The following is a 19,754-nucleotide window of genomic DNA, read 5'->3' on the forward strand; positions in this document are numbered from 1 at the left end:
GCCAAAGGACTGTAGTCATCTGACCATATGTGGTTGTTAAGGGACTGTGCTGTTGACTTCACTGCCTGTGTGGACCATGCAACCAACAGTCTTCAGTCCCTGACTGTAGACCCCTCAAGTGTCCTGGAAGCCCTGATATCAAGCTTAGATGTAGAAACATACACAGCAGTTACCTGCAGTTAGGTGAGAGGAATGCCAGTACAGGTATCTGTGGGATACCTGTAGGTGCCTGTGACGAGGTGAACTACTGCAGAGGATCAAGAGATGAGACAGAGGTTTGTGCTAAATGCACGAGGCTGTATTAACCAAATGCCACAGTGCTGAACCGGTGCCTGTGACAGGCACAGCCTTCATGGTAGCATGTAAGTGGCAGTGTAAGGTCGCAACTGCTCTGTTTGTGTAAGTCCCTTATACCCACCTGGACCTCAACAGGGCTTGAGAAGAGGATGTGTACCATCTCGGCATGGTCTGTTGAGGCTCCGCTTGGTGTTGCCTTCGTTGGCATGGCGACCTGGTTCAGGAACGGCACGGCGACCAATCCCAGCCTGCTCGGGCCATCAGCTCACGGACACCAATGTGGTGGATGGCAAATGGCGTTTCTTGGCGAGTAACACGGTGTTATATAGCCTGGGTTTACAACGTCACGTCCGTCTGCTTACGACCTAGGCTAGGCCCTATTGGCTACGCGGAGGGGGGTCTTATCTTTCCGTACAGCGCGACATCTTCCCATCGCCAGACCCTAACTACCTACAGCTTGGGTAGGAGCAGTAGTGGCACCTGATAAACATTTTGTTAGATCACTGTATTCCTAAGCTTTATTTCCTGCTCCCATCAGGCATCGGGAGACACAGGGGCTCTCTGCCCATGGCTGGGGGGGTTGGAACTTGATGATCTTAAGGTCCTTTCCAACCCTAACTAAGACCGGTCCCAACACTGATCCCTGAGGGACACCACTCATTACTGGTCTCCAGCTGGACATTGAGCCATTGACCACAACTCTTTGTGTGCAGCCATCCAGCCAGTTCTTTATCCACCGAGGGGTCCACCTATCATAGAATCACAGAATCATAGAATGGTTAGGGTTGGAAAGGACCTTAAGATCATCAAGTTCCAACCCCCCTGCCATGGGCAGGGACACCTCGCTCTAAACCATATCACCCAAGGCCTCATCCAACCTGGACTTGAACACTGCCAGGGATGGAGCATTCACAACCTCCTTGGGCAAACTATTGCAGTGCCTCACCACCCTAACAGGAAAGTATTTCCTCCTTAGATCCAATCTAAACTTCCCCTGTTTAAGTTTTAACCCATTACCCCTTGTCCTGTCGCTACAGTCCCTAATGAAGAGTCCCTTCATTAGGGACCCCCCGAGGGATGCACCGCGCTGGGTGAGGTCTGAAGGCTGTGGATGGGTTTCCTGTGTTTCCAAGTACTAGGAACAAGTCTTGGCTGTACTCTGAGCATAGCATGGCTATTCAGCCTGTTGCAGGAGCAGAGTCCTATGCTGAGAGGATTATGGAATGCATCCACTGGAGTGCATGAAGTTCTTGCAGATGTGTTCAGGCCCCTTGTTCTGAGCTAATACTGGACCATGCTTTTCATCCTGGAAGACAGTGTTCAAGATGTGAGCAGCACTGCTCTTTTCTCCCAGCTGCTTGGCAGACCTGCCAGAAGTAAGGTCAGGGCTTGTTGCCTGCTATTGCACCACTTGGGCTTGCTTTTACTAGGCTGTGCTTGGGTCTTAACTGTGGAATTGCAGCCCCAGTGACCAGAGGGTTGAGCCGGTGTCCCCTGGGTCATAGTCAGCACCTGCCCCATAGTCAGCACCGCAACCTGAGTTCTCCTCAGGCTTCGCTTCACACCTTACCCTGACTAGAAGCCAGACGCAGTTGGCTAACCTGAAGCCAAGACGTGACTCAAAATCCCTACCTGCTTTAGGAAATCTGGCACCCTGCATTCACTGGGTCCCAAAGGTTGTGGGGAGATGGTGGATTGGGGCTGGTGGACGCAAGGACACAGCATCCGCCTGGCCTGACACAGCGTGGGCCTTGGTTGCCACTCTGTCAGCATTGAACCTCAGTTCTTTCCCTTCTGCCCCAAGGTCCTTCCCTTGCTGCTGCTGTCTGACGTTGCTGAGGTGGCCCCATGCTGGTTTAGGGGTCTTGCAGCTCCTGCCAGCCCCGAGGGCTGTCTAGAAAGCACGACTAGTCCCTGGCTGTGTCTGTGGAGCTCCTGAGCCTAAAGGTCTGCCAGTTCCTGAAGTGAAGGTGTAGGATGCATAGGATAAGAGGGTGAGCTTCCTGCCCTGGTGCATCTTGTCCCCATCTCTTCATGCCTACTCCCTCTTGGAATTCAATCCTCCCAGCTCAGGAAAGAAGACTACAAGGGCAAATCTCTCTTTAATGACTGAAAATGAATCTCTCCTCTCTTTAACAAGAGCAAGGTTTGTTAAGTTCTGCCTCCGGCTTCCCCACCCTCATTCTCCGAGTGCCTCACCGCAGGAGGGAGGTGTCGGTTCTCTGGCATGGTCGGACATGGAGGTTTCTTCAGGAAAAGATGTTCTTGAGGATTCTTTTTGTCAGTACTTGTCTGATGGGTGACTCTGCTTCCAAGATGTTTTGGAGTCCTCTCCTTGCTCGGGTTGTGTGGAAGCTTGTGTCTGTCTGTGCTGCTTTTTCCTGCTTGTGCAGCTCTTTGCTCTGGAGCGGGATGCTCAAAATCTGTGTGGTGATGCTGTCAGCAGCAGCCTTCCCCCCAGTATTGCCACGTCTAAGGGAGACAGTAAAACCTGTCCTGCTTCTGCCACATAGTTCTGCCCTCCTCGGCAGGACAGCTCGCCTTCCCGGGGCGCTCCGGTTCCCTGGGCAGGGGCTGGCGGAAGCGGGGTCGGTCCCGGGACCGTCACCCGTGCGCCCGAGCTGCGGGACTGGAGAGGGCCGCGGCGTGTCGCCTGGCAACGGGTGTTTTCATCAGCGCCGCCCTCTGTGAGTTCAGAACGGGCTCGGACAATGGGCGTCGAGGAGCGGGCGGTGGGTAAAGAGAGCAGGGCGTGGGGCAGGGTCAGTTGCTGCAGGTACGGGGCCGCGGGGCGCAAGGAACGGGGCTCAGGGGGGCTGGCGGTGGGGGGGGCGGTAGGGCTGGAGGGGGCAGAGGCTGCGGGGAAGGGGCCACCACATCACTGAGGGAGCAGGAGGCAGGCTGCTGGCTGCCCACTGACTCTCCTACCGCCAGCAGGTCAGACTCGTGTTGTCGGCCATAGGAGCAGCCATGGCTCTGCTCAGCTTGACCCAGCTGCTGGACACCGCCATTGGGGATCCCGATGTCGAGGCCGTGAACTTCCGAGCGCTGCGCAACCTGCTGCAGGCCATCCTGGAGCACCTGGGCCTGCAGGACAGCTCCATCCGAGGCTTGGAGCAGCTTGTGGAGTCGGACAGGGCAAGGACCCTGGCCGCGGGGCAGCAGCCCCAGCAGCCGGGGGAGCAGCAGCCCCAGGAGCCGGGGGAGCAGCAGCCCCAGCAACCAGGGGAGCAGCAGCCCCAGCAGCCAGGGGAGCAGCAGCCCCAGCAGCCGGGGGAGCAGCAGCCCCAGCAGACGGGGGAGCAGCAGCCCCAGCAGCCGGGGGAGCAGCAGCCCCAGCAGGCGGGGGAGCAGCAGCCCCAGCAGCCAGGGGAGCAGCAGCCCCAGCAGCCGGGGGAGCAGCAGCCCCAGCAGCCGGGGGAGCAGCAGCCCCAGCAGCCGGGGGAGCAGCAGCCCCAGCAGCCGGGGGAGCAGCAGCCCCAGCAGCCGGGGGAGCAGCAGCCCCAGCAGCCAGGGGAGCAGCAGCCCCAGCAGCCGGGGGAGCAGCAGCCCCAGCACCCGGGGGAGCAGCAGCCTGCGAAGGACCCGCTGCAGGACACCACCAGCGGCTCCGAAGCTGATGTGGCTGCCGACGTGGGACAGCTGGTGGAGAAGGTGGAAACCGACAAGAACAGCAGCTCCCAGGTAGAGGCTCTCCCCAGTCCCTTGGGTTCTCCCCCGTTGAGGCACCTCCTCCTCCAGGGGTGGCTCTTTGCCCTTGGCATCACCTTCAGCGCTCCTGCACAGAGCTCAGCACGAGCAGGCAGGGCTGGATCCAGCCCTGCTGACATGGGTTCGTGTGATGGCTTCCATTGGGGCAGGGTGGGGACCAAGTTCCCGGTCTGCAGGGACCCTCCCGTGGGGCTCATGCCTGCCACCCTCCTCTCCTAGGACAAGTCTGTCTCCCAGGATCTCCTTGAGATTAGCCAGATGAAGAAGGCGCAGTCCCGCATAGAAGGAAAAATCCATATGATCCAGGACGCGCTTGGCTTGGTGAGCTGCTGCTGGTGTCCCCAGGAGGGAGCTGGCCTCTTGCTCCCCTCCCTGCATCACCCCACATCTCCTTGCAGACCCTGTCCTCCAGCCTTGGATGTCACCTAGTGTGAAGGGCACTGGGAGGGAACAGTGGGAAGGGTGCCCCAAGAGGAAAGCATGGGAGCTCAGCCCACCCAACCCGGATCCCGGGGGAGGGCAGAAATGGACAGCACTGCCTCCAGCTCAAGCTGCTGGCAGAGGTGACTGTGTTTGTCCACCCAAGTGGCCCTAAGGCAATTCTTAACTGAACACCCGTTAAAGTACCACGGGTGCTGGGAAAGGAGGGTCAAGATCTACCAGTACAATACGGCAGCAGCCCCCAGGCACAAGCCTGCCCAGCGTCCATCTGTCTGGTGCCCAAGTTAATTTGCAGATGCTTCTGTTCAGTCCTGATTCTGCATCCTGACTGCCGTCCCTCTCCTCACCCCACTCTAGGGGAACCTCCAGGATGCTGCCGGCCAGCTGCCAGGCCTCTGGAACCTAAGGACTCTGGCCAGTGATGTGGTATGATTATGAGGACGCCAGATCCTGCTACAGGACAGGAGATGGCTGCATCCCTGGGGGACTAGTGCAGGCAGTGCCTCTGCACTAGGGCATGGCCCCCAGCAGTGCTGGGTGTGTGTGGGAGTGCTCCTGTGGGCTCCACCATGCCCTTGATCTCTTCTTTCCCCAGCAAATGGTGAAGGAAAGGCTGCGCCTCTACCCGGACCCAGAGGTGGTCAGCAACATGTTGCACTGGGATGTGCTGAAGGATTGCCTGGTGGGCAGGAAAGGAGAACAAGGCGGAGATGGAGGAAGACCCAGAGGACAAGAAGGAGACCAGTCTGCCACCACCAAGTCTCCCACTTCAGATGTGGACACCCCACATGGGTCAAGCTCAGTGCTGGGATCTAGAGACAGCTCAGTGGGGCTGAAGGATCCTGGGACATCTCTAACAGCCCCTAAGCAGCAGGGAGGCGTTCCCTCAGATCAGAGGAGGGATGCTAGCACCACAGTGGTGATGCAGGCAGTGTCTCAGGATGCACAGACCACCATCTTGGGGACACAACCAATACAGCCAGTGTCCACGGGCATCCAGACCGCCACCCTGGAGACACAGCTAGAGTCTACCGTCACTCAGACCACCATCTCAGGGGAGCAGCTCAGCACACAGCTTCACCAGGCAGGCCCCCTGGAAGCAGGGACTCTCTTGCCAACAACCCAGGGATTCGAGATCCCGCTCGACACTGATCCCAGGACCACGTCCCACTTGCAAGAGCTGGCGTTGCCCTCAGGCTCCAGCAGTGCCTATCACAATGCCTGCAAGTCCTACATGGAGACGGTGGAGGCTCTCAAGCAGATTGGGCAGCTCAGACACCATTATGCTTCCCTGAAGGAGCAGGTGGCCCAGCTAGAAGCCACCAGGTTGGAGCAGACTGAACTGGAGAAGCTGCGCCTGCTCCTCCAGGAGGGAGGTGGGAGCTCTGGGAGGCTTGTGGGGGTGTTTGAAATGCTGGGTCTGGAGCTGGTTGTGCTCAGAGCCTGGCCTGTAGGGTGAGACCCCTTCACTGACAGTGTGTCCCCTTGTACTGTGTTCTTCTAGGCCAGGAGAGCGCTGCCAACATGCTGGCTGATCTCCAGGGCCAGGTGTCATCCCTGCAGGGCTTGGCCAGTGACCTGCAGGGCCTGGCCAGTGACCTGCAGGGCGAGAAGGGAAAGGTAAGAAGTCCCTGAGGGGGATGCGGGCATGCTGGGAGAGTTGGGCAGAGGAGGCAGCTGAAGAGCCCCTGTGCTGGGATGACACGGGCCGTGCCCTGACTCTGCCCCCACTGCCATTCCCAGATCAGGATACTGGAGAGTGCCCTTGGCAAACTGGAGGCGGCCAGAGACAGCTGGCAAATGGACCTCAGCAACCAACTCAGCCCGCCATTGGGGTAAGAGGACAGGAGAGGGTTTTGTTCCCTGTGGGGATGCAAGGGAGCCCAGGAGGGCTGGGAGCATCCCGTGCTGGGGGGTGAGGGATGCCCCCTGAGCAACTAAGCTTATGAAGACTAAGCCTGCCTGTACCCCTGTCTCGCTGTCCAGGTCCAAAATGCAGGAGGTAAAGCGGGACATGAAGGATCTGGCAGAGCAGCAGCGAATAAGCAAGGCTGCACTGGATCAGTTGGTGACCCAGACAGCCGAGGAGGAGCAGGAGCAGGTGAGATGTGGGGGGAGCTCCCACCACCTGCTGGCTCTTTGAGGTGGTGCTGGTGGGGTTCCCAGCCACATCCCCTGGCTGGCTGGGGCCGTGGAGCCTCCATGGCACTTGGGATTGTTGGTTGTTATCTGTCCCATCTCAGAGGTTATTCCTCTTCTCCTTCTGCAGCTGGAAGAGCTGAGGGTGATGAAGAGCACGGGGCAGGAGGAGGCAGTATGCCCCACGTGCAGCAGCGACACCAGCATGCGTTTGGGGAAGCTGCTGCAGTGCTACGAGAAGCTGCGGGGGCTGGTGGACTCCCTCATGTCGAGCAAGAAGAGGGGCGAGTTGGTGAGGCAGCTGCCAGGGAAGAGCCAGGTAGGGAGATGGCAGCATGGGGGACTTGGGAGGGGGCTGCCAGAACCATGCCCGGCTGCTTGTGCTTCGGGGCTATGTGGGGGAGTTCCTTGCTCCCCCCCATATTGTCTTGTAAAGTCTGCAGCACAGAGGGAGATTCAAGCCATGCTGCAGATGTCCTGCTGGCACTGAGAGCCTATGGCCACTGGCCCAGTAGGCCAGGTCTGTCCCCGTGGGGCAGCCACCCCACCTTCCGTGGCACTACCTTGTTATTTTCCTCCCTGGAGCAGGACGAGGAGGTGCTGAAGCGCATGCAGGCTGCCATCCTGCAGATGCAAGGGGAGTATGAAAAGCTCAACTCTGTCACGGGGAGCCTTCTGGATGACAGTCGCCAGCAGCGGAAAGATATCGAGGTAGATGGCTGAAACCCCCGTGGGGTTGGAGCATCCTCCAGGCAGAGCCCAGGCTGGGGACCATAAGTGATTTGCCCTGTGGAGATTAAAAGTACCTTTTCCAGAGGATTCGGTATGGAGGGAGAAGCAGGGGTGCTCCTGCCACAATGTCATGGGATGCTTTCTGTTTTGGAAGGGTCTGTTCCAGTCCTTGGAGAGGCTGGAGAAGGAGAAGGCAGACAAGGAGGACCTGGAGCTCGGAATGGATGAGGTACAACCTCAAGGGGCCTAAGGGGGTCCTGGGCAGGGTGACAAATGCCCCTTGTCCCCTGGGAGCTTGGTGTGCAGAGCTGGCCTGAGGGAGGGAGGATTCCTAGCCCAGCTGCAAGTCCCTCTGTCTCCCCACATGTCCCTTGGGCTGGTGGGACTGACCCCACGGGGGTGATGGGGTGAGTGGGACTACACAGCTGTGGTCCTGCTGGAGTGCTTTTGCCTCTCCCCCTGCAATGAGCTGACCCTGGCTGTTGCACCTCCATCCTTTCCCCACCATTCTCCTGCCTTTCCCTGTTGCTAGAAAGCAGACAAAGACGCCTTGGAAAGCAAAGTCAGCCGCGCCCAATTTGAGGCGAGCCTGGAGCTGCTGAAGGAGAGAAACCAGGAGGTGCTGAGCCGGCTGACAGGCCAGGAGCAGGGGCTGCACGAGGTCCAGCAGCAGCTGCGGGAGGAGATGGCCTCCAAGGTGAGTGGCGGCTCATCACCACGGCGTAAAAATGGCACCTTCGGGGCTTGGTGGCCCAAGGCAGCATCCTTTTGAGGATTCCTGCTCCTGGCTTTTCTCTGGGGATGCAGTGTCCCATCCTGGAGCCGCTGTCTGAGGGACTGTGTCTGTCTGCAGCTGGATCGCCTGGAGCTGGGGCTGTTCCAGCAGCAGCTGGATGAACACTGGAAGAGCAGCCTCAAGCAGCTCAAGGAAAGGGCACCACCAATGGAAGCTGACGATGCAGCTGGGATTAGGAAGTGAGTGCAATAGGGACAGCGCTCGCCTTGTTCCCACTTTGTCCTTGCCTGCATCCCCTGTTCCCATGGTGCTCTGGGTGCCTGTGGCAGTGGTTCCCACAGCATTGGAGGTTTTTGGGCACTCCCCTCTGTGGATTCTCCTGTGCCTAAGATGAGGTGGAGCTTTTTCCCAGGAGGGAGCCCACAACCAACCACTCTCCCTCATCCTATCCACTTTCTTCTGTAACCAGCCAGCAGGCTGGGACCTTGTTGGTGTTGGGGGGGATAAGCCAGGCTCGAAAACAAGTTTCCCAACTCACCCAACCCTTTCTTCCCTCCCCAGGCAGCTGCTGGCAGATTTCCAGTGCCTGTCTTGTGACAAGCAACTCAACATGCGGGTGCCTGGCTCGTGAGTAGCACACAACACAGGCGCATTACGAGTCTGCATGGGTGGGACGGGGGGAGATGGGTGCTGGTGATGCTCCAGACCAGGCATGGGGTTCGGGGTGTCTGCCTATGAGGGTCCGATCCTGCCCAGCACCTTCCACAGGCCTGCCCGTCAGCGGGAGGATTAGGAGCTCTCCCTTAGGGCAGCAGGCAGGGGATGCCGTGAGGTACAAGCCTATGGGGTTTGGGGTGCTGCCACGAGCCAGGGTGAGTCATTTGTCTCCTGTCACCTACTGACGGCTCTTGCCCTCCCCAGGCCTATCCCGCCCATCCAACCACTTCCACCGCTGGTCCCTCACATCACTGGACAATCCCACCCTGTTCTAAAGACGGAGCATACCCACAGGTAGGGGACATGGGACCCATCCCCATCCCTGGGCTGCAGGATGGCCCTGCCCCAGCGAGGGAGAGTCCTTCCCTGAGCTGGGGAAAGGGCTCTGCTCCCTGGGCAGGGCAGGGGAGCAGAGATGTGACACAGAGGCTCAGCTGTGCTTGCCCCAGGCCTGGGGGTTTAGCAGCCTCCCCACTGTGCTGCCCCATCTCTCTCTCAGTGGCGCTGAAGCCACATGTGCTGAGTTGCGTGCTGGGTGCTGAGTGTTCCCATACCCTATCCTGCAGGGAGCGGATGGCTGCATGCAGGTACCCCGCCTTGCCACGGCAGTCTGGGGGCCAGCATACCCTCACACACCCGCTGCAGCGCAGCCTGCACCTCCAGCTTCTCCAGCCCAGTGCCCCACAGACACTCCAGCCCTCCACGCTGCTCCCCAGCAAGGTAGGGATGAAGAAAGAAGGGATCTGGCGGGGGTGACTGAGCTTGGGAGGGTGATGCTGAGCATCTGGGGAGGATCCATGCCACGGCTTCAGCAGGAGAGATGGGTATAGGTATAGAGGGTTGCTTGGGGATGCTGAATTGAGCCTTATGCTTTAGCCAACCCATTCTCTCCTCCCCAGCACGACAAGATAGAGCTGTTGGGCCAGGACAGCCGCAGGACTGACCCCTGCTCCTCAGCCCCAGGCACCACTGGCCCACTGGAGCAGAGGTCGGCCTCATCCCACAGCCACCTTCTCCAAGTACACCGGCCCCACCCACCCCTACAGCCTCGTAGGATGGATGCAGCAACCCGGCGGCCGGGAAGGACTGGGGGTCACTGGCAGAATCCACCCCAGCAGGCGAGGAAGTAGCTCCTAGCGATAGTAATAAATGGTGATGTTCGGCAAAGTGCCTGTGTGGCCTTAGTGGGGGGACCCTGGCTTGGGATCTGCCCTTGTCCTGTGGCCACATGTCACTGAAGGAGCTGAAAATGCCCCTGGCCACCCCACTGCTCCTCATCCCCAGGGTCGGAGCAACCTGAGCTGCTGCGCTCCCCCTGGCATCTCCACGAGTCCTGTGTGGCCCCCATGGCCCCTGCTAGGGGAGCCTGTGGCCCCACAGTGGGGCTGGGGAAGCTGCGCAGTGCCGCAGGAGGAGGAGGATGCTCAATTGCTGCTGAAGGTGATAGCAAATTGGCACCTGGCTGGGAAGGCTGGTGGCAGCAGCACACGGTGAGGGACAGCTCAACTCCCTGCTAAAAGCAGGAAACTTGTCCATATTGTTGCCCTTGCTTTCTGATTGTGAGTATTGCAGTGGCATTGGTAAAGAGCACAGGGTAGGAAGGGGCTTCAGGGCTTCATGCTACAGTTGGCTTCCTTGCTATTTATGACAAGGAAGGCAACACGTGTGGCTGTAATGCTTCTGGCCTCCAACTTAGATCATACCTAGCACACAATTCATCCATGAGCCATGGCACCACTTAGCTGGGGCCAGCCATGTTTTGGTGCCTCAAATTGCATAGGAGAGCTAACTCCCACCAGAAATAAGGGTGTGTGGACTTCTGAGGCTAGGATTCAACTCCCCTGGCTTCAGAAGTCTACAGAATAAAAGCTTAACACTGTGTCCCATTGTAGCCAAAGGACTGTAGTCATCTGACCATATGTGGTTGTTAAGGGACTGTGCTGTTGACTTCACTGCCTGTGTGGACCATGCAACCAACAGTCTTCAGTCCCTGACTGTAGACCCCTCAAGTGTCCTGGAAGCCCTGATATCAAGCTTAGATGTAGAAACATACACAGCAGTTACCTGCAGTTAGGTGAGAGGAATGCCAGTACAGGTATCTGTGGGATACCTGTAGGTGCCTGTGACGAGGTGAACTACTGCAGAGGATCAGGAGATGAGACAGAGGTTTGTGCTAAATGCACGAGGCTGTATTAACCAAATGCCACAGTGCTGAACCGGTGCCTGTGACAGGCACAGCCTTCATGGTAGCATGTAAGTGCCAGTGTAAGGTCGCAACTGCTCTGTTTGTTTAAGTCCCTTATACCCACCTGGACCTCAACAGGGCTTGAGAAGAGGATGTGTACCATCTCGGCATGGTCTGTTGAGGCTCCGCTTGGTGTTGCCTTCTTTGGCATGGCGACCTGGTTCAGGAACGGCACGGCGACCAACCCCAGGCCGCTCGGGCCATCAGCTCACGGACACCAATGTGGTGGATGGCAAATGGCGTTTCTTGGCGAGTAACACGGTGTTATATAGCCTGGGTTTAGAACGTCACGTCCGTCTGCTTACGACCTAGGCTAGGCCCTACTGGCTACGCGGAGGGGTGTCTTATCTTTCCGTACAGCGCGACATCTTCCCATCGCCAGACCCTAACTACCTACATTTCCCCCCTCCCTATGTTTAATTAAATAGGCTAATATAAAAAGTAAAAAAGTAGAAAAGTAGAAAAGGGTACACATATACATATAAAAAATGTTACAGCATGAGGCACTTCAGGTTAGTGTTTAATGGCTTCAGTTAAGTGGATAGTGAGGGGTAATTAAGGGGACGGGTTGTAAATTGGGGCAAGTTGGGATAAGTGGGGGTAATACTGAGTAGATACATTCTTAAAGTAGTTGGTGGCTTTCTACAAACATGTTAACCTGTTCTAGCCGGCTCTTGACAAATGACACGAGGCGGTTCAATATACAGGGTCCGAAGAGTAATACCAGCACGATCATTCTACTTGCCCTATAGTAACAAACCCCAAAATGAAAATCAGACAAAGGCATCGTGGCCCCCTCCCTTGGGGGCTATTTCGCTGTTGCTCGGGTTCCGCTGGTGTGGAGCTCCCGGGTGCAGACGGGATGGTTGGTGACTTGTCGTCCTCTCGTGTCACCGGGGCGTACGAGTTACGAGGGCGTTTGATGATCTAATCCCGTGAACAGAAACTCACAATTTTCATTAGCTTTATTCTGGAGGTCTAGTTTAATGGATTTAAGTGGGCACCACCTAACTCTGCCATTTTTTCTAACAGCGGCATACCCTCGCCCTGTAAGGGCTAGCCTCCATCGTTGTTCCCATCCCCATCTCCATTCCCGTTTTATATTGAACGGGAGCATATCGTCTCTTCCGAAAACATCATCTATGAGGGTGGAGACCATGGCAGAATTAAGCCCTTTATCCGCAATTGCCTTAACAATTGCTTGTACATCCTTAGGGTTTATTGGCGAGCGCACCCTCTGTCCCCCGTCTGTCACCTGACCGGGAATGCTAGTTTGACTGATGGGGCCCAGTCGGCACCCGCAATCTCTATTTCCTTGCAGTCCGTGAGAGGGACTTCTTCCCCTCGCCGTTCCTCTTTAGTCCGGATGGGAATACTTTGGCTCTTGACTTTGTTTACCTCCGTTTCCTCCTCCTCTGAGTTTGAATCGGCTTCGGGCCACCCACCCCAGCTAGCGTCTGAGTCCGCGTCCGAGTCGGACGGAAGTCGACTGACCGGTTACCTCAGGCTTCTCGCGCCTTTCCGTTGGGCTGCGGCCCTGCCCGCTTTTCTTGTGGGCGGGCCGTTCCCTCCCTCTGGGCTCTCCCCGCCCTCCTGGTTCGCCCCGCCCCCTGCTCGGCGGGGTGTTTGCCCTACAAGGGCATTTTTTCAGACGGCCGCTCTGATTGGCTTTCCGCCCCTCGCTCGCGCCCCCTCCCCCTTTCGGTTCTCCTTCTCATTCTCCTCCCCCCCCCTTTTATGCGCACTTGTCAGTTCTAGCACTTCCCCCCTGTTCCCGCCGAGAGCATCTTCGCCCCGCCCTTCTTCTCTCCGCTCGGCGCCATTTTGGGGCTCATAGGGCGGTGGTCTAACCCCGATTGCCTCGGACTCCCTTCTCCGCGGCGCCCCTGGCCTCCTCGACCAACCCACCCCGAAAGGATTTTGCTCGTTCCTGTCCCTCCGTAGGCGGGTCGGGATTCAGGAACTGGGGAGGCGTGTCGCCTTTCTGCATATCTTTAGGCTCGGTAGAGCCGTCACCGTCTGGGGGGTGCAGAGTTTGTGTAGCTGCCCTGACTCCCAATTTCGGGGTAGCCCACAAACAGTTCTTTGCTGCCTTCCAGGTCTCCTGCTCTTGCATGGCCTTGCACAGGGCCTGTACGACTTCCCCCCATGACTGAAGGTATTTCCCACAACCCGAGGACATCATCTCCTTGAACAACGCTTTAGTGCATTTATCCCACACCTCAGGGTGGAGAATATCCACTGGCTGGTCAATGACCCCAGTTTGTAAAAGCCTCGCAACTGCAAGAGTAAAGTCTTTGGGCTTACAATCAATACCCCACTGCTTATGTAACTGAGATACGACCTTCACAAGGGCTTCCATCCTCCTTGTTGGTCCGGGAGCATCCTCCTCGCCGGGCTGGTCCAGCCGCTCCGGCCGCCGTTCACCTGTCCAGACGATTCCTGGGTTTCGGCACCACTTGTTGCCTTCGTTGGCATGGCGACCTGGTTCAGGAACGGCACGGCGACCAATCCCAGCCTGCTCGGGCCATCAGCTCACGGACACCAATGTGGTGGATGGCAAATGGCGTTTCTTGGCGAGTAACACGGTGTTATATAGCCTGGGTTTACAACGTCACGTCCGTCTGCTTACGACCTAGGCTAGGCCCTATTGGCTACTCGGAGGGGGGTCTTATCTTTCCGTACAGTGCGGCATCTTCCGATCGCCAGACCCTAACTACCTCCAGCTTGGGTAGGAGCAGTAGTGGCACCTGATAAACATTTTGTTAGATCACTGTATTCCTAAGCTTTATTTCCTGCTCCCGATGCCTGATGGCATAAATTCTTGAACAGCAAAGCCCATGCAAGGCCCCCAGCTTCTCGCTGCTCGAACACAGAGAAGATCAGTCAGAATATAGAGAGGTGACGCAGGGATTTTCTGTGTGCGCGCGATACGTTTGTTCTCTATTTGCAGAACCAGCTGATCAGGAGAGCAGTGTGGCTTCTGAACAAGAGAATTATTCTTAGTGCAGCAGAGGAATAAAAACGCCTGGGTTGTTGCTAACTGTTGAGAGCCCTTTAAAAATTATGCTTTTGAACATAGTGAAATGTTTAGTGAAGATGACAAAAGTTCAAGCAAAAATGCAGATGCAAGCACATGCGCAGGAGAACAGCACAGCCAGGAGATTCCCCTTATTTATTCATTTCTGCCACGTGTTTACACCTACAAAGCTAAAATACTTCTTGTAGCAGATCTTTTTTTGGTTATCTTTATTTTTGCTTCTGATACCGGTAGTGAATTCCTGTAGAACACAGAAAGTTTGCAGGATGAGGAATGCACCAATATGTCATAATCTGGCGCAGGAAGAAGCAGGGCAGGACCTGGAAGAGATTTGTAGTTGGGGACAAGATTCAAATGACGTTTCTGGGCTTGGAGCATGACGTGTGCAGGAATTATTCCAGCACTGTGCTGCCAAGCACCCCAGCTCTGCTTGGGCTGCTGCCTAATGCTGAGCACAAATACACTCTGGAGGTACTTCGTTTCTATTGCCCAAGAGATTGGATCTGCTCCTGCATGTGCCCACATCAGTACTGTGGGAGATCTTTAAGTCCACCTGAACTCCTGAGCCTGCTGAGCTCTGGATCTCCAGAGGTGGCTTGTTAGGTTGTTGGAGCATATTTCGTCCGCACTTGCATGTCTGGGTTTCTCCACATGCAGTGGAAGGTGGTACCCACTTTTACTGTAATACTCCAGTTGATGGAGCACTCTTCTGGCATATTGATGGTCTTGGGTTCACTTCTCAGTCTGTTTTGCCAGGGTGAGGGTTTGGATCCACATCTTCCTGATTTCAGAAGAGCCAGAGACATGAATAAGCAGCAGCGTTGGGTCTGGAAAGCAGTTTTTCTTGAGGCTGTTGTGAAGGCTCTGTGTCTCTTGCTTGCTGAGTATACTCCATGAGCCAAGTCTTCCCAAATGCGGATAAAGGAAGAGTGACAGCCACTTCATGAAGGAAATGACACGAATTCACTTCATGAAGGCAATTCAAGAATTCACAAGAGTTGCCTTTGGACCGGAAGTCACAGTGGCTCCTGAAACTTGGAGCTGTCTGTGGTGCATGCTGATGGAAGGGAGCAAGATTTGGAAATGGTACAGCACACAGAGAGCTCCCATTAGTAGCTCCAGTATGCTTTGTTTGCACATGCCAGCTACGTGGAACCAGGCTGGCTTGCAGCTGCATAACTACGTAGAGACCTGCCAGCCAACCTCTGTACAGCCAAAGCTCAGCCTGTCCTCCCTCACCTCTTCCCTGCCTTCCTGCTGCTCTCTGCAAGCATTCTCAACCTTTGAATAGAGCTGATCCTACAGTTCTCTAAGCTTGCTCTTTCTCTGTAAAATCCAAATGTCTCATCCTCTGAAAATAACCTCTCTCCAGTTGCTCATTATCTTGAGCCAGGTGGAGATGCCCTCGGGGCTGGCAGCTGGGTCTGACAGCCTCAGGGTGAGTGTGTCATGGAAAGATGGACAGATGGCAGAAGAATAGGGAAAACCAGTTGCAATGTGCTACCGCTCCCTTGGGGGCTGCAAAGAAGAGTAAGATTAAAAAGACCTTTCTCATGACATTTCATACCCCAGAAGCACTGTAGTGGGGGAAGAGAAGTCCCTGGTGCAAGTGCCCCAGTGGGCTGTGGATTGGGAAGGATGCCTGTCGGGGGGCTTTTCTCCATCTGCTCTACAGCCCTTCACTGCTTGTCATGACTTTAGTCCCCTAGCGAGGCTGAACTGCCCATGGGATGTCAGAGCTGCAAGGCTGGACCAGGCCGCCAACTGAGCAATGTCCCGGAGCCGAAAGTCCTTGCCTATCATAAGGAGGTTGGTGGTATGGTATTTCTGGACCCTTTGTTTCCTACTGAGTCTAGAAAGACCCAAAAGTGAGATACCGGGGGGTGGGGGTGGGGGTGGGGGGGTGAGTATGTTTGTGTGGCTAACAAAGGGAATAACTGCTTCAGTTTTCTGAGAGGGACATGTACAGTTTAAGTTAATTTTCAGGGATCTTTCTACAGTGCCTGGAAAGAGAAATGCACATTGGAGAAGAGATTCCTCCCCCGTCTCTGGTGCCAGGTGTTGAAAGCACATGCACCTCTCTATTGCTGCACAAGAACCCTGAAGGATGGGTTCAGTCCAGTTTCTCCATTTCCTTGCGTGTGCGCAGGTAGACAGTGCAATCCAGGCCCCTTAGGGCCCCTAGACATCTGCATGGCCTGGCAGATCCAACACAGGAGCTGGGATAAATCTGTCCCCTTCCAGAGAGGATGCCCTGGTCTTCTCAGAGAGCACCACTTGCTTAGGTTTAGACAACTGAACCTAGCCAAAGAAGTTTCACTTTTGCATCATAAAAGCTGGGTCAGCAGGCCTGTTCTGGACCTTGACAATTTGAATAACGAATTCCATGACTGGGATTGTTCTGAGCTGTGTATTTATTTTTCTACATTCATTCTTACTTCTTTTGTTTGCTTTCCCTTGCTGTTCAACTTTTCCAAACACTGAAGCACCTGAAGAGACAGTTTCTCAAGGCAGATTGTGTTTCTGTTCTCTCGAGCGTGTTTACTGGATAGCAACAGTAACTGGACTTCTTGTTAGAAATTTTCTTCTCTGGATTTGTGATCTACTTCGTTTCATGGGTAAGGCTCTTCTAGTAGGATTCATGGCTCTGGCTCAGTACACCACATTCCCTCTGCATTGTTCCAATTCTGCATTGTTGGAGGGCAGCCCGTGCAGGAGCACAATGACAGGGCACAGCCCAGCTGCTGGCTGGTGGTGGCTGTGGCACTCCTGATCTCCTCACCCAGCCGGTCCATTTGCACACAAACACCATAGTCTTGCCAAAAATATAAATACTGCTGGAGAGTAGGGGCTAAAAATCTATTTCCTGGAGGTATCCTGAGCAATTTCTCAGGTGTTGGCTGGGTCAGCCCTCATCATGTCTCCACACACAAGTGCACTCAGATGACTTCGCCATTGGTCAGCAGCGGCATGTACGGGAGGAAAAATTCCAGCTGTCCTCTTGTTTTGCAGCTTTCATACCACTGAAAGGTTCATGGGGGCAAGTGCCTTCCTGATCTTCAAATACATGGGCAAAATGTGGGGTACACAGCTAGTGCCATTGAAACTTCGAGCTGGAGGAAGGCTGATCCGCCACCACCTTCTGTTCTCAGTGAGGCCAGATGTGTGAGATTTGCAATGTGTTCTCTAGCCCTAGAGCTGCTCTGCAACAGTACATTTGTGAAGTGGGAGGAGCTCCTTCATTTCCATGGGCCAGTATGTGACTGTCACTCTCCACGTCACTCTCACTCTCCATTTTAACTTCCAGGTTGCACAGCTGTCACCCACTCTCGATCCCTACATTTATCTCTGCAGCATGAATGCACTCTAAGAGCCAAATTAATATCCTTGCTATTGTATCCTTGCTCTTCTCTCTTCCTTCTCTTCTTCTTTGCTCTCAAAGAAGGGGTCCTTCTGTTCTTTACTACTGATTCTCAGGTGCTGATCACTGGTCAGATGATGCTGCCACTGCATGGACAAATATGAAAAATGAGATTCTTCCACTGAGGTCTATTTGGGACTGCAGGGAGATGCATTGTCCTGGGAAACATGTTCACAGATAGACAAGGGTAGAGCAGTTGATGTCATCTACCTGGACTTGTGCAAAGTGTTCAGCACCGTCCCACATGACATCCTTGTCTCTAAATTGGAGAGACATCAATTTGATTGGTACATATCCAGGTACATAGCAAATAAAAAACAGATTAGGGAGAACGTAGGCCCCCTTCAAGAAGCTCTCAGGTGAACTAGCTACATAGGATTTGGAGAAGGCTGAGGTTCTGAATGAATTCTTTGCCTCGGTCTTCTCTAGCAAAGGCTCTGACCGCACCACCCAAGTCTTGGAAGGCAGACGCAGGGACTGTGAGAATGGAGACCTTGGGCCCACTGTAGGAGAGGAATTGGTTCGAGACCATTTTAAAAATCTGAACGTACACAAGTCCATGGGACCTGATGAAATCCATCCGCGGGTCCTGAAGGAGCTGGCGAATGAAGTTGCGAAGCCGCTGGCCATCATATTTGAAAACTCATGGCAGTCAGGTAAAGTTCCCGACGACTGGAAAAAGGGCAATATAGCCCCCATTTTCAAGAAGGGGAAAATGGATGACCCAGGGAATTACAGACCAGTCAGTCTCACCTCTGTGCCTGGCAAAATCTTGGAGCAGATTCTCCTGGAAGGCATGCTAAGGCACATGAAAAACAACAAGGTGCTTGGTGACAGCCAGCATGGCTTCACTGAGGGGAAATCCTGCCTGACCAATTTGGTGGCCTTGTATGATGGGGCTACAGAACTGATGGACAGGGGTAGAGCAGCTGATGTCATCTAACTGGATTTGTGTAAAGCGTTCGACACTGTCCTACATGAAATTCTTGTCTCTAAATTGGAGAGACATCAATTTGATGAATGGACCACTCGGTGGATAAAGAACTGGCTAGATGGCCGCACACAAAGAGTTGTGGTCAATGGCTCAGTGTCTGGCTGGAGACCAGTAACAAGTGGTGTCCCTCAGGGATCGGTGTTGGGACCTGTCTTGTTCAACATCTTCGTCGCTGACATGGACAGTGGGATTGAGTGCGCCCTCAGCAAGTTTGCCGATGACACCAAGCTGTGTTGTTCGGTTGATACGCTGGAGGGAAGGAATGCCCTCCAGAGGGACCTTGACAATCTTGTGAGGTGGGCTGATGCCAACCTCATGAAGTTTAACCATGCCAAGTGCAAGGACCTACCTGGGTCGGGGCAATCCCAGACACAGCTACAGGCTGGGCAGAGAAGAGATTCAGAGCAGCCCTGCAGAGAAGGACTTGGGGGTGCTGGTCGATGAGAAAATGAACATGAGCCAGCAGTGTGCGCTTGCAGCCCAGAAAGCCAACCGTATCCTGGGCTGCATCAAAAGGAGCGTGACCAGCAGGTCGAAGGAGGTGATCCTGCCCCTTTGCTCTCGTGAGACCTCACTTAGAGTATTGTGTGCAGTTCTGGCGTCCTCAACATAAAAAGAACATGGATCTGTTGGAACAAGTCCAGAGGAGGGCCACGAGAATGATCAGGGGACTGGAGCACCTCCCGTATGAAGATTGGCTGAGAAAGTTGGGACTGTTCAGCCTGGAGAAGAGAAGGCTGCGTGGAGATCTCATAGCAGCCTTCCAGTACCTGAAGGGGGCATATAGGGATGCTGGGCAGGGACACTTCATTAGGGACTGTAGTGATAGGACAAGGGGTAACGGGTTAAAACTTAAACAGGGGAAGTTTAGATTGGATATAAGGAGGAAATACTTTCCTGTTAGGGTGGTGAGGCACTAGAATAGCTTGCCCAGGGAGGTTGTGAATGCTCCATCCCTGGCGGTGTTCAAGGCCAGGCTGGACGAGACCTTGGGTGATATGGTTTAGTGCGAGGTGTCTCTGCCCATGGCTGGGGGGGTTGGAACTTGATGATCTTAAGGTCCTTTCCAACCCTAACTAAGACGGTCCCAACACTGATCCCTGAGGGACACCACTCGTTACTGGTCTCCAGCTGGACATTGAGCCATTGACCACAACTCTTTGTGTGCAGCCATCCAGCCAGTTCTTTATCCACCGAGGGGTCCACCTCTCATAGAATCACAGAACCATAGAACGGTTAGAGACACCTCGCTCTAAACCATATCACCCAAGGCCTCATCCC

The 19,754-nt window shown here is 55.0% G+C and overlaps 1 protein-coding gene across 1 annotated transcript; it reads left to right on the forward strand.

Annotated features, from left to right (window-relative positions):
• The first annotated feature begins 3,842 nt into the window (after positions 1–3,842).
• On the forward strand, positions 3,843–9,903 carry LOC133207410 (glutamine-rich protein 2-like). The gene is made up of 16 exons (XM_061344272.1): positions 3,843–3,981; positions 4,228–4,329; positions 4,807–4,875; positions 5,045–5,825; positions 5,954–6,069; positions 6,193–6,284; positions 6,436–6,550; positions 6,719–6,907; positions 7,177–7,299; positions 7,475–7,549; positions 7,853–8,017; positions 8,174–8,295; positions 8,618–8,683; positions 8,978–9,067; positions 9,340–9,493; positions 9,673–9,903. The coding sequence occupies exons 2-16, from the start codon at positions 4,267–4,269 to the stop codon at positions 9,901–9,903; spliced, it is 2,451 nt and encodes an 816-aa protein (XP_061200256.1). The 5' UTR covers positions 3,843–3,981; positions 4,228–4,266.
• Positions 9,904–19,754: the final 9,851 nt, after the last annotated feature.

The sequence above is a fragment of the Neopsephotus bourkii genome, unplaced genomic scaffold (assembly GCF_033783945.1).
Source record: "Neopsephotus bourkii isolate Nb327-2 ecotype Australia unplaced genomic scaffold, CSIRO-AGI_Nbou_v1 NB_200, whole genome shotgun sequence".
In the NCBI taxonomy this organism is placed as follows: domain Eukaryota; kingdom Metazoa; phylum Chordata; class Aves; order Psittaciformes; family Psittacidae; genus Neopsephotus; species Neopsephotus bourkii.

What these genes read in the sequence shown, in the direction of transcription:
- LOC133207410 (XM_061344272.1), top strand. Translation starts at nt 4,267, where the DNA reads ATGAAGAAGGCGCAGTCCCGCATAGAAGGAAAAATCCATATGATCCAG. An exon ending in CAACTCAGCCCGCCATTGGG is followed by an intron (nt 6,285 to 6,435) that starts GTAAGAGGACAG and finishes CTCGCTGTCCAG; the next exon opens with GTCCAAAATGCAGGAGGTAA. An exon ending in GATGCAGCTGGGATTAGGAA is followed by an intron (nt 8,296 to 8,617) that starts GTGAGTGCAATA and finishes TTCCCTCCCCAG; the next exon opens with GCAGCTGCTGGCAGATTTCC.